Source organism: Saimiri boliviensis, chromosome 6, assembly GCF_048565385.1.
Source record: "Saimiri boliviensis isolate mSaiBol1 chromosome 6, mSaiBol1.pri, whole genome shotgun sequence".
Taxonomy (NCBI): domain Eukaryota; kingdom Metazoa; phylum Chordata; class Mammalia; order Primates; family Cebidae; genus Saimiri; species Saimiri boliviensis.
This window is the reverse complement of record NC_133454.1, coordinates 54,035,551-54,049,814: the sequence shown is the minus strand read 5'-3', so window position 1 is coordinate 54,049,814 and position 14,264 is coordinate 54,035,551. Positions and strand designations below refer to the sequence as shown.

Sequence of the window (14,264 nt, the reverse complement as noted above, 5' to 3'; positions counted from 1 at the left end):
ACCAAAGATGTTTTATACACACGACAAAGCAAAAAGTAGAAGAGAACAAGTTCACTGTATTCACGGGGTAATTACTTATAGGTAAGCATTAAAAACATGAATTAGTAATATCATTCACCCGAATGAAGAAGGACTTGACCATGCTGTTGGCTTTTTTAATTTCTGGCTGTCCTCCATCTGAATTAATGGCTGCTTGAATGATCTTCACAATATCATCACTGAACTCCAACTGTATACAGAAACAACATGCTAATTATTTTTAAAACAGTGTGCTCTCAAAACCATTTCCTCTTCCCTCCCTAATCATCCAGCACAGAGATCAAACAGAAAACTCACACCCTATTTTAATGTGGTATAATACTCTTTGGCTGAGACCTTTGAGATTCAATTCACAATTAACCGTGGCAATTAAGAGATGCCAGGCTAATGAGGTAAGAATGCAAATAAATTGCCTGTATCGTGATAAATTACCCAAGCAGGTCCACAGTTTTTAATTTGGATTAAAATAAACAGTGGCTCACGCCTATAATCCCAGCATTTTGAGAGGCTGATGCGGGTGGATCACTTGAGGTCAGGAGTTCAAGCCTGGCCAACATGGTGAAATCCTATCTCTATTAAAAATACAAAATTAGCCGGGCATGGTGGTGCATGCCTATGTAATCCCAGCTACTCAGGAGGCTGAGGCAAGAGAATCACTTGAACATGGAAGGTGGAGGTTGCAGTGAGCCAAGATCTTGTCACTGTACTCCAGCCTGGGCAAGAGAGACTCCGTCTCAGTAATAATAATAATAATAATAATAATAAATAAATAAACAATAGAATAGCAAATACAGACCATGAGATAAGAAATGATCATTTCCTACACATTCTTAAAATCATAAGATTAACAGGCATCTATCTACAAATGAAGACCTTCTAGAGAAAGGCACATTATTCAGATCTGATCTCAAAGCGAGAGGAAGAAACAATTAATTTCTCTTAGCATTTTCCCCATCAACAATTCTTAGTGCTTCCTTGCAATATAAAAATAGTTGTCAGAAAACTGAGATGAAAGCCAAATAAAAGAACCGTTTTTAGATTACCTTCCCTATGATAACCCTTCTTCTGAAATGCAAAGCTAAAATAAAACTCACACATTTTTAGGTATCTAAAGCCATATGACATTTCTAAAGATAATACAAATCATTTTTAAATTTACTTATACTCAGCCTCATCCCCCAGAGATCCAAGGAAGCTACAATGGTACTTGAAATTCTGATGGCTTGCTGCAGAAACATACCACAGATGTGTAATTCCCTTGGTCCATTTTCCTCTTGACTCCTTCCAGATCTAAAGGCTGCTGATCATCCTGTTTGCTGACCTCAGTAAGAACTGGTGGATCTGGTCCTTCGGGGGAGCTGCGGGAAGGTATACTCTCCTCTGTCTCAGGATTTAAGTCTGGAGGCTTGGCAGCCTATTGCCAGGAAAGATATGTTGTTTTTATCTAACACTAAAACCAAGGTGTCCATGCAAATTCTATTAAAAGTAATAAAGATGGTACTGAATGATTCATATTATAAAACCCAAAGAACATGAAAATAATCAGATTTCTCAAATAGAAAAGGAAAGTTAAAATGAGACTGTTATGTAATAGCTTAGCTAAGCTAACTTAGGAGCTTTTCTTGAGAATTTCCAAACCTAGTATGAAGAAGCTGAAACTGTGTTCAGTTCCTTTTGAGTGTAACATAGAAAGCAGACAATTTTCCTATTCAAAAATGTAGCTCTATTAAAAGAAAACAGCAGCCTAGCTCTGAGTTAAAGTGATCCATGTGGTTCTTCTAATGACTACTTTATAAATGTGTAAAGTTCACAACTTACATAGACAGAAAGTGTTTTTCAAATTGATTACCATAACTGTCTCCTAACTACTATTCCTGCCTCTAGGCTCAGGCATAGCCAGTCCTTCCTCTCCACTCCAGTCAGAGTAACATTTTTTCTAAGAAGCAATTCTGATCAGGTTACTGTCTTGGGTGACGTGCTTCACTGGCTCCCTATCACCTTCAGAGTATAAAGCCCAAATTTCTCACTATAACTGCAAGACCTCTGAAGATACAAGACCCTTCCTATTTCTTAGAAATAGGAAGTCCTACTCTTGGCTCTAAGTATTTTCCTAATGGTTATAGCCAAAACGGGTAACAAAAATTAAGAAAATGAAATAAATAAAAAGAAGAAAAAAAAAAGAAAAAAAGAAAATGAAATAAAACAAAAGAAAAATACTAGATAAAAACGACCTAAGAACAAGCTCTCAGAAAAATGAAACTTGGCTTACCTGCCGGTAGCGTAGCAAATGGCTGGTAGTCCGAGAATTCAACAAAGCTGTCAGAACTTGCTTCAGAGAAATCTGCAGCTCTTTTTCAAGGGCCAGTCGCCACTCTGCAGGGTGCCGCTCAGTACAGTTCACACAAGTGTAGGCCACACTTTCTGGCAGATTAGATAGAATCTCATACATCTCATCTAAGAAAACAAAAACCTACCATGATGAGGTCCTCTGAAGAATGGGAGAGAGGAAGAAGAGCAAACTATTCCACTGAACTTACGCTAAAGTTGCATATTGGGAACCACATTAAGATTCTAATATCCTCATGGGTATCACACACATTGATCTCAAAAAGTGGCATTATTAGTTAACACTAATCCTGAGTTTGGTTATTGAGAATCAACAGGTTATGGAACCCACAAAGGACAGCAAATAAATACTTAAAAGGCATATATTCAAGATAAGTGAACACAAATGTATAACACAATGCTGCTTATTCTAGAGACCAAAAAATAAATTTAGAGACTTCAAATAACAAAATAACCATGATTTTAGGTTTAAAGTGCTCTAGAGGCTTATATATGCAACAGTACCCAGGAAGAAGAAAACTGAAATAAAAAGACTCCAACCTTCTGTACCTGAAAGATTCTCACATTTGGAATGGACCCAGCGATCACACTTCCCACATTGCATCATCTTACTCTCATAGTCATCATCATCGTAACATTTGTCACAGAGAGGGCAGAAGTTTCCTGAAAGCAAAGCAAAGTTTACAGCAGTGCTTTGGCTCACATACCTGTGTTTTTATGGACCTTGACTTGCATACACCAACCCAATCTAAAGTTATATTCTTCTGGAATCACTTACAAACACCAGCATGGATCTACTGTGGGATGTTCACACTTCTGCAGTGTCAAGATTATTCTGAACCCCTCGAATATTCACAACAAAGCTTCATATGCTACTAGTTTTCTTTGGACTCATTTATAAAGGTCATGAGGTTAAGATTTTTAAAGATAAAACAATAGAAAAGAATGGAAGAGAGGACTTTTTCACACATGTAAAAGAAATATTTAAATATTTAAAGGAAGTGGCAATATGGAAGCTGAAAACAGTACATGTAAGCTTTCCCCTTATTTCTAGGGCATTTACATTCAAATTTAGAGGAGTACTTCCTAAAATACAGTACTATGTGTAACCTTCATGAATTTTCTTTATACATAGAGATCTCCCCTATTGTTTTTCACTTAATGAACTTCTTCAAGCTGATCTGCTTATCTTACTTAAAATTACTTTAATAGTGAACTTTATATGATTATCCTAAGTCAGTAAAATAATAGGCTTAATGTATTAGTTACATTAATTTTTTTTTCTAACGTAAGTATTAAAAGACAATGTTTAGGTACCAACTAAAATCATTTCTGAAATAATCAAATGTATAACATATATACCACACTTCGGGAAATATTAGCTTAGAGGATTTCTTTGTGGTTAGTTATAATGAAAAGTCCCCTTATCACTTCCCATATACACTAACAAGACATTTCTAGTTGCTAAGTTCTAAACAGGAACTTAGTAAATGTGTCTAAATGGTATCTTTGACGTAATGGGTAAGACTTTTTATTTCATTTCACTAGAGAGTCCAGTTCACCTCCAAAATACCAAGTGCAACCTCCAGAAGTAGGCCAAACTGGCTTTTTTGGGTACCTTTAGCAAAGAGCTTGGCGCAGTCATGGCACAGTGAGAAATCGTGAGACCACTGTGCATCCCACCCTTTGCCTGGAGTTGTGGATCCACAGCTCTTACAGCGAACACACTTGGTACAGATCTGGAAAAGAAGAAAAGAAACTCAACAGGAATTTCTTATTTTTAATATCTTAACTAAAAAGATCTCGAGTGCATCCATTTCTAGATGTAATTTCTCTACTGAGATGATTTCCTAGTAATGAGACACAAAGATTGTCATACTGACATCTTCAGGCAAAGGTAGTCGTAATACAAGTTACGTAAGCCCAATAGTCACATGATGGTTCTCTATAAAATAGCATCATGCCGGGCGCGATGGCTCAAGCCTGTAATCCCAGCACTTTGGGAGGCCGAGGCGGGTGGATCACGAGGTCGAGAGATCGAGACCATCCTGGTCAACATGGTGAAACCCCGTCTCTACTAAAAATACAAAAAATTAGCTGGGCATGGTGGCGTGTGCCTGTAATCCCAGCTACTCGGGAGGCTGCGGCAGGAGAATTGCCTGAACCCAGGAGGCGGAGGTTGCGGTGAGCCAAGATCGCACCATTGCACTCCAGCCTGGGTAACAAGAGCGAAACTCCGCCTCAAAAAAAAAAAAAATAGCATCGTGTGTATACTCACCCAAACTTTCTTTTTCTTTGTGGGTTTGGTGGGGTAGTTTGGTCCCAGGCACTCAGGGTGATAGCTGTTTCGGCACTTATTACACTCCAGCAGCTGCTGTAAGAAAATGTAATGGCCAAAAGATGGGCATCATATTACCTTCACCGAACACCTATTACTTAGTATCCCACTGGCAAGTAAGTTTAGCACACAATTATAACAGTTTAAATTTCCTCATCCATTATTTACCACCAATTAAAGCACTGAGATTTGTTTCCTACCAAAGGCATTTACTGATGAGTATTCTTATTAGATAGATCTGACTTATTTTTGGAATTTTATTCGATATCATGTTTTCTGCTATACTCCCAAAATTAAAACACAAAATAGGAATTGATTACACCCAATTAAATACTAAAGACAGACTAAGTGAAAAGAGAAATAATATAGATACAAAATCCTAATTGGAAGGCAGAAATAGTGACAGAAAAAGAAAGCAATACTCTAAGTACAGTCATCCTTGGTTTCTGTGGGGGATTGGTTCCAGGACCCCCAGAGGACACCAAAGTCCACGGATGCTCAAGTCTCTTCGACAAAATGGTGCAGCATTTGCATATAACCGGTGTACATCCTACCAGATACTTTGTTTTTTTTTTTTGAGATGGAGTCTCACTCTGTCACCCAGGCTGGAGTGCAATGGTACAATCTTGGCTTACCAAAATCTCTGCCTCCCAGGTTCAAGCAATTTTCCTGCCTCAACCTCCCAAGTAGCTGGGACTATAGAAGCCTGCCACCACACTTGGCTAATTTTTTGTATTTTTAGTAGAGATAGGGTTTCACCATGTTGGCTCAGGCTGGTCTCAAACTTCTGGCCTCAAGTGATCTGCCCACCACATACTTTAAATTATCTCTAGATTACTTATCATACCTAATACAGTATAAATGGTTGTTAATACTATATTGTTTAGGAAATAATGACAAGAAAAACAAAATCAGTTCACAGAGAGTACAGAGGCAACTACTCATTTTTTTCCCAAATATATTCAATCCAAGGTTGATTGAGTCCACGGATACACAACCCACTGATACAAAGATGCAACTGTAGTTCTATTACCAAGTTTGTACCTTTGTAGCCTGATGTTGCCTTCCACAAACGTGACAGAATTTGCAGCGACGACAACACCAATTTTCCAGCTGGTCCTCCAGAGGGCGCTCGTTCTCCTCTAAACAAAACTTGTGGAAGGGTTCACAACAGACTTGGCAATACACGAACTATAGTAAGAACATGGGAAGATAGAAGTATGTCGAACAATGTGTAGAACAAAATAATCAACCATACCCTTCTTAATATACTTTGGGTTTTAGTATTAGTAGTCCGCTGATATATATTTAATTCAATACATATTCATTAAGCAATAACTATGTAAAAAAGTACAGTATTGGGCACTGTGGGAGATTCAGAGTACTAAAGGGGTAATAACAGTGGAATTATAAAGTAACAAAATAGATATAATCCAAGATTTAACAGAACATGCTAAGTGCCCTAAGAGTGGTATAAACAAAGAGCTATGGAAATGTAAAGGAGTGGGGTTGGAGAAATAGGGAGGGTTTAAAGGTTTTCTATAGTATACTAAACAATTATAAACTCGGGTTTGTCCTTTTCATTTCTAATTTTATGTATGTATGTATGTGTTTGTTTGTTTGTTTGTTTGTTTATTTATTTATTTATTTATTTATTTATTTATTTGACAGAGTCTCGCTCTGTTGCCCAGGCTAGAGTCCAGTGGTGCGATCTTGGCTCACTGCAACCTCTGCCTCCCGCGTTCAAGCGATTCTCCTGCCTTAGTCTCCCGAGTAGCTGGGATTACAGGCATGTGCTACCATGCCTGGCTAATTTTTGGTATTTTTAGTACAGATGGGTTTCACTGTGTTAGCCAGGATGGTCTAGATCTCCTGTCCTTGTGATTCACCTGCCTCAACCTCTCAAAGTGCTAGGATTATAGGTGTGAGCCACTGTGCCTGGCCTCCATTTCTAATTTTAGAAATAAGTTATTTTCATATTGATATAGGATTTTCAAAAATACTAATTAGGACAATCCAGAATTTTCTTTTGCCATAAAGGAATTACTGAGACAAATGGTCAAACCTAAATAAGGTCTATAGATCAGATAACAGTAATGTACCAATGTTAACTTCCTGATTTGGTAATTACATACAATGGTTATATAAGCGAATGTCCTTGATTTTTAAAAATACACACCAAAATATTTAGAGGTAAAAGGGAATATATCTGCAACTTGTTCTCAAATGTTTAGATAAATGTGTATCTACAAGTAAAATGTATTTATGTATTTGTTATTTTATAAAATGTACATACAGTGAAACATATTAACACTTAGGGAATCTTGGTAAGGGGTACATATAATTCTTTGTACAACTCCTGTAGTTTTTTTGTAAGTCTGAAATCGTCAATGTAAGTTAAAAAATTTGAATGGAAGAAAGTTCATCAAGCACCGGTCATGCTTTAGGAGTGCCATGCAGTCAGCAGGCTATTCATTCTCTAATTCATTTTTCAGGACTCCTGTGAGATTGCTATGCACAACTATAAAGAATTTAAATCAGAACAATTATACCCTGAAAAAAAAATCCCAGAAGTTGAAGGACTGGTGCTATAAAAATAAGTTATTCCTTATGTAGCATATGTGTAGGTAGAAAGCACTATATTAGGAGGGAAAAGACCCCTGGCACTTGTACACTGAATATTCTCAGTCTCAATGATACCTGAAGCAACTCCCGCACTTAGAACAGTCAGTTGTTTTTAATAGGGACCAAGAGAGTATTTGCTTAATAAATGAATGCCAGGCAACAATTTGTAATTTTGTTAGTAAATAACTTCCAATAGCAAGTGGGGAGGATTGAGTTTCTTAGCTAGTTTGTTACTAGCTCACTTGCTTAGCTAGTTTGTTACTAGTTTCACTGATGGCTCAACATTCAGATTTCAACCTAGCTTGGGTTTTCTGATTTTTTTTTTTTTTTTTTTTGAAACAGAGTCTTGCTTAGTTGCCCAGGCTGGAGTGTGGTGGTGCAGCAATAGCTCACTGCAGCCTTGATCTCCTGGGCTCAAGTGATCCTCTCACCTCAGGCTCCCAAGCAGCTGGAACTAGAGTAGCTGAGACTAGAGGCACATACTACCATGCCTGCTATTTTATTTTATTTTTAAGTAGAAACAAGGTCTCACTATGTTGCTCAGGCTGGTCTTGAACTCCTAAGCTCAAGTGGTCCTCCTGCCTTAGGCTCTCAAAGTGCTGGGACTACAGATGTAAGCCACTGCATCCAACCTGGATTTTCTTTACCACCTTTGAATACATATCTTACATGATAAGTAGTAAGCCAAAGAGGTGTCTGCCAGGAATTTAAGAATTGTAAAGGATTGATCTATCCTTTATAAATGACAAACTACTGCTTCCTATTCAAAATTGTGCTACTTTTCTCTTTCTCATTGTAAAGATGGTACATACTCACTGAGAAAAAACAGAAAGATTAAAAAACAAAACAAAACAGAGAAACAAATAAAGGTCACCCATAATCTAACCACACTCTTAATATTTTGGTGTGAATCCTTCCAGATTGTTTTCTAGATATATATTTTAAAAACATTTTTCCAAACTAAAATGGGATTGTGCTTTATATACTATCTTGTAACCTGCTCCTTTCACTCAAGTGATATGTCACGGACATCGTTCCATGTTATTACTGCAATTACTTTTACACCAACCTAATAATACCAATCTATGTTATCAGTTTTAGGACTTCGTATTTGTCATTATATGTGCCCTATATTTATTTTAACCCAGGCTCCTTATAGATAAGCTTTTGGGTTGTTTCCAGTTTTTTATTATCATGAACAATATTGAAATGAACATTTCTTTTATATATACAGATTTGCCAATTTATATAATTATATCCATAAGTATTAGAAATGCAATTGCATATTAGAGGATACACCTATTCTAAAGATAAATATATATTTCCAAATAATTCTCTCAGAAAGAAAGATTGTAACTAATCTATATTTCCACCAACAGAAAGTCCCCATTTATTCAGGATCCTTTTTTTTTATCATGCTTTAATTTCCAGTTTTTGGTCACTAGAGGGCTAAAAATCAGACACCCTCTCTTCACCTCCTCCCTGCCACCCACCATGTATTTATTTCTAGTTTTGTGAATTATCTATGTCTTTTGCCTATTTTTTTTTTTTTTACTGGATGTCATTCTTTTCCATAAATTGGTAACAGCTCTTTATAAAGGGGCTTTCATATACAGCAGGCATCCCCAAACTTTTTACACAGGGGACCAGTTCACTGTCCCTCAGACCGTTGGAGGGCCGCCACATACTGTGCTCCTCTCACTGACTACCAATGAAAGAGGTGCCCCTTCCTGAAGTGCGGCGGGGGGCCGGATAAATGGCCTCAGGGGGTCGCATGCGGACCGCAGGCCGTAGTTTGGGGACGCCTGATATACAGTATAAAACAATCATCAATAACATCCCTTTTAATAGCACACTGTATCATTATTTTCTCTTATTTAGACATCTAACAGAAAGATCAGAACTCAAATGAAGACTGAATTTAAGAGAAATGGGATTATTGATCTTTTCACTCTCGATAACTTTGCTACTCTAATAAGAGATTCCTTCCTAAAATCTCTAAAAAACTTCAAAACATTTCTTTAGCTGGTTTAAACAGGGGATAATACCTGCTAAATATCAACAAAACAGACTATAGTAATTTCATCCACAGAAAAATAATCTATGTACTTTCTGGTGTACAAAGAAGCAGGATGCCTTACCTCTACATGCCCACTACTGGCACAGAGAAAGCAAACCACCCTGGGTGTTATAGGAACAGAGGTCAAGATTCCTAAGCCTCCCATCTCCCACACATTTTCTGCTTCACAGTCCTCCTGTGGAGAGAGAAAGGTCACTTAGGAAAGTTTTACAATTACACACTTTGGACAGAAAATAAGGATAAAAAGCATCAAATTAGCGTGACATCAGAATGTCAACAGTATTTCATTTCAGTGAGTCCAAAATTAACTGCAGCTTTAAAAAGTTTTAATCTCAGACTATTAAAAGGCTTGCCTATTTGTTCAATTCATATTGAATATAATGCAAAGATATACTGGGATTGAATTTCCCTTAGAGTTTTGCTAACTCAAGGAATCATCATGGTTTGATACTTTACATGTGAAGGAATTACTTCCTCCAATACTGCTCAAGATAGGTAGGAATGTTTCATCCCTACGTTCTGCAGTCAGTTTACAAAGAGTGACCTCAAAATAGTGACCTCACAACACTGACCAAAGCTCTCAGAGCGCTAAACCCATCTGTTAATGGGAGTTCTTTTTCATTCCCCCAGCTGGTGCTGATTTCCTCTTTCAACACATTTGGTAGCTTTATTTAAAGTCCATAACACTCAATATACTTTATGATCACTGAACACATTTACCTTAAAGTCCACTCTGATCCTGTGGACTCCATCTGTTGGAATTTTTTGCTTAGAACTATTGCCATTGGAGAGAGTGCTGAGGATGTTCAAAGTGCCTGCATTCTCCTGCTTATTGACCGGAGGTGGTTTTTCCTAAGGAGACAAAAGATGAATATAGAACAAAATCACACTCTATTTGCCTTTACATTTGTAACAGATAATAATGTCAATGACAAATCCTATTAATAGATCTAAAAAACATGTTTCCAACATAAACAGAGAAATAATCTTCAGAAGATTTTTTTTTTTTTAAGACATGGGGGTCTTGCTCTGTTGCCTAGGCTGCAGTACAGTGGCATGATCATAGTTCACTGCAGCCTAGACCTCCTGGGCTTGAGTGATCCTCCCGCCTCAGCTTCTCAAAAGTAGCTGGGACTACAGGTGCATGCCACCATGCCTAGCTAATTTTTAAATTTTTTATAGCAACTGGGTGTCACTATGTTACCCAGGTTGGTCTCTAGCTCCTGGCCTCAAGTGTTTCTCCCGCCCTGGCCCCTCTAAGTGCTGGGATTATAGATGTGAGCCACTACACTATCTCTTTATCTATAATAAATAAAAATGGTGAACACAGGGAAAGGTGATTTTTTTACAGACAAATATTGCTAAAGGATGTTGGGGTCAAAAAGTAATTATGCCAAATGGCCTTAAGAATAAGCAGATTCCTAGGCTAGAACACATGGGACCACAAAGAAGGAAAAGCAACAAGGAAGAGACCAAAAAAGAAACAGGCTAAACCCTAAACTTTTTTTTTTTTTTTTTTTTTTTTTTTGAGATGGAGTCTTGCTCTGTCGTCCAGGCTGGAGTGCAGTGGTGCAATCTCGCCTCACTGCAGCCTCTGCCTCCCAGGTTCAAGAAATTTCCCTGCCTCAGCCTCCCAAGTAGCTGGGATTACAGGTGCCTGCCACCACGCCTGGCTAATTTTTGTATCTTTGGTAGAGACAGGGTTTCTCCATGTTGGCCAGGCTGGTCTCGAACTCCTGACCTCAAGTGATCTGCCCACCTTGGCTTCCCAAAGGGCTGGGATTACAAACTTGAGCCATTGCACCTGGTGAAGCCTAAACTTTTTTTTTTTTTTTTTTGAGACGGAGTTTCGCTCTTGTTACCCAGGCTGGAGTGCAATGGCACGATCTTGGCTCACCGCAGCCTCCACCTCCTGGGTTCAGGCGATTCTCCTGCCTCAGCCTCCTGAGTAGCTGGGATTACAGGCACGTGCCACCACGCCCAGCTAATTTTTTGTATTTTTAGTAGAGATGGGGTTTCACCATGTTGACCAGGATGGTCTCGATCTCTTGACCTCGTGATCCACCCGCCTCGGCCTCCCATATTGCTGGAATTGCAGGCGTGAGCCACTGCGCCTGGCTTTTTTTTTTTTTTTTTTGGAGACAGCGTTTTCTTTGTCACCCAGGCTGGACTGCAGTGGTACAATCATAGCTCACTGCAGCCTCAAATTACTGGGCTCAAGACCATCCTTTTACCTCAGGCTCCTGAATACCTGGGACTACAGACAAGTGCTACCATGCCTGGCTTTTTTTTTTTTTTTTTTTAAATAAAGACAGGGTCTCACTATGTTCTTGAACTGCTGGCCTCAAGCAATCTTCCCACCTCAGCCTAAGTGTTGGGATTACAGGAGTGAGCCACCGTGCCTGGCTAAAAGCTTCAACTCAAAGTTTCTTAATTTTAAGAAATTCCACTGCCATCTACATAGAAGTCAAGGATAAGGCTTTTCCCTACAAAATAGAATACATCCCTGAGAAATGGCAGAGAAACAAATCTCTCCTCACCTTTTCTTTTGGTTTTTGTTTTACAGGGATACTTGGGCGGGGAGCCACTTTTTTCTGTTTGCTCTGCTCTGGACCTAAAAAATTCAGAATAAATTGCAGTCAGATGCTGGCAACAACTACTTTAGGACTGACTGACCTGTGAAGAAAGGGGAATTAGAAAAAATAAAAAACTACTTAAACTCTAGGCTTTGAACAGGAAATTAAAACAATACCTCCAATTAACTGGTTTTTCATTTCTGTTTCTTTATTATTACATATAATAGTTAGAAAGAGAGTTGATTTTCTTGAACTGAAGAAAATCATACATTTCCTGCTTCCAAATGCTGTTTGAGACATCAGTGCTTCTTTCTTAGTACTTGTGGTTCAGCAGTTCCTTCTTGCCCTCCTCACTCACCTGATTCTGGTGGTGGAGGCTGCTTTTTCTTGGGCTCACTAGGAGTGGTCTTGGGAACTTCTTTTCTTGGTGGTCCTGTACTAGGTGGCTGAGGGGGGATGACCGGTGCTGGCTGGGAGACCTGCTTGCTTGACTTCCTGGAAGCTGGAGTGGTGACCTGTTTGGATTCAGGCCCAGGGGTGGAGACATTCCCTTCTTCACTCTTTTCCTCCACGGGCTTTCGCAGAGCAGGCTCACTACTGCTTTTCTTTGGGGCAGGATCCTCTCTTGCTGATGGGGTAGGTTTCTGACTAGAGTCCACCACATTCTTCACAACATTGCTCTCTTTGCTCTCTTTCTTTTCACTGGTCTTAGACTTTTTCTCTTTCTTTTTCACAGCTGGGGAAACAACAACAACAACAACAACATCTATCTATAAGTGAGAATTATTTCATTTAAAATAGAATCATAGAGCTACCGTATGAACCAGCAATCCCATTGCTAGGTATATACCAAAAGAAAAGAAATCAGTATATCAAAGAGATATCTACACTCTCATGTTTATTGCAGCACTATTCATGATAGCCAAGATTTCAAAGCAACCTAAGTGTCCAACAACAGATGAATGGATAAAATGTGGTACAGGCCAGGGAGTGGCTCACAACTGTAATCCCAGCACTTTCGAAGGCCAAGGCGGGCGGGTCACAAGGTCAAGAGATCGAGACCATCCTGGCCAACACGGTGAAACTCGTCTCTACTAAAAAATACAAAAATTAGCTGGGCGTGGTGACATGCAACTGTAGTCCCAGCTACTTGGGAGGCTGAGGTTGCAGTAAGCCAAGATCGCGCCACTACACTCCAGCCTGGCGCCTGGCGACAGAGCAAGACTCTGTCTCAAAAAAAAGAAAAGAAAAGAAAAGAAAATGTGGTAAATATCCACAATGAAGTACTATTCAGCCATAAAAAAGGAACAAGATCTTATCATTTGAAACAACATGGACGGAACTGGGGGACATTAGGTTAAGTGAAATTAGCCAGGCACAGAAAGACAAACATTGCATGTTCTCACTTATTTGTAGGAGCTAAACATTAAAACAACTGTGGAGATAGAGGCAGAGACAATGATGGTTATGAGAGGCTGGGAAGGGTAATGAAGTTGCAGGGGAAAGTGGGGACGGTTAATGGGTACAAAAATTTCAAAAATATAGTTAGAAGTGAGTAAGATCTAGTACTTGATAGTACAACAGGGTGATTATAGTCAACAATAATTTACTGTACTTGAAAATAACTACAAAAGTATAATTAGATTGTTTGGAACACAAAGGATAAATGCTTGAGGTGATGGAGAGCCCATGTATCTTGACGTGATTATTATCCACTGTATGCCTGTATCAACATATCTCATGTATCCCTATAAATATATACACCTGCTGGCCAGGTGCGGCAGTGGCTCATGCCTGTAATTCCAGCACTTTGGGAGGCTAAGGTGAAAGGACTTCTTGAGCCCAGGAGGTCAAGACCAGCCTGGGCAACACGGCAAAATCCTGTTTCTGAAAAAAAAAAAAATTTAAAAATTAGCCAGGCATGATGGTGCGCACCTGTAGTCCCAGCTACTAGGGAGGCTGAGGTGGAAGGACAGCTTGGGCCTTGAGGGTTAACGCTGTAGTCAGTCGTAATCATACCACTGCACCCCAGCCTGAAAGAAAGAGTTAGACTCTGTCTCAAAAAATAACCGGGCGTGGTGGCTCACGCCTGTAATCCAAGCACTTTGGAGGCCAAGGTGGGCAGATCACCTGAGGTCGGGAGTTCAAGACCAGCCTGACCAACATGGTGAAACCTCATCTTTAAAAATAATTAATTAATTATAAATAAATAAATATACTTTCTATGTGTCCACAAAAATTAAAAATAAGCTAAAACAAA

At 39.0% G+C, this 14,264-nt stretch overlaps 1 protein-coding gene across 10 annotated transcripts in view; it reads right to left on the bottom strand.

The window, feature by feature from the left end:
* The window catches only part of KMT2A (lysine methyltransferase 2A), a 96,745-nt gene that overhangs the window by 33,849 nt on the left and 48,632 nt on the right, over nucleotides 1-14,264 (bottom strand). For 5 of the 10 annotated variants that reach the window (XM_074400673.1, XM_074400676.1, XM_074400678.1 and 2 more), the window contains 11 exons: nucleotides 12,363-12,740; nucleotides 11,969-12,042; nucleotides 10,149-10,280; nucleotides 9,490-9,603; nucleotides 5,768-5,914; nucleotides 4,664-4,759; nucleotides 4,004-4,124; nucleotides 2,926-3,048; nucleotides 2,309-2,493; nucleotides 1,280-1,453; nucleotides 119-229 (listed from right to left, as the gene is read on the bottom strand). In XM_074400673.1, the coding sequence (XP_074256774.1) occupies nucleotides 119-229; nucleotides 1,280-1,453; nucleotides 2,309-2,493; nucleotides 2,926-3,048; nucleotides 4,004-4,124; nucleotides 4,664-4,759; nucleotides 5,768-5,914; nucleotides 9,490-9,603; nucleotides 10,149-10,280; nucleotides 11,969-12,042; nucleotides 12,363-12,740 (1,655 nt within the window). The remainder of the gene's footprint in view (nucleotides 1-118; nucleotides 230-1,279; nucleotides 1,454-2,308; nucleotides 2,494-2,925; nucleotides 3,049-4,003; nucleotides 4,125-4,663; nucleotides 4,760-5,767; nucleotides 5,915-9,489; nucleotides 9,604-10,148; nucleotides 10,281-11,968; nucleotides 12,043-12,362; nucleotides 12,741-14,264) is intronic. The other 5 variants (XM_074400675.1, XM_074400677.1, XM_074400679.1 and 2 more) reach the window with 2 other exon arrangements.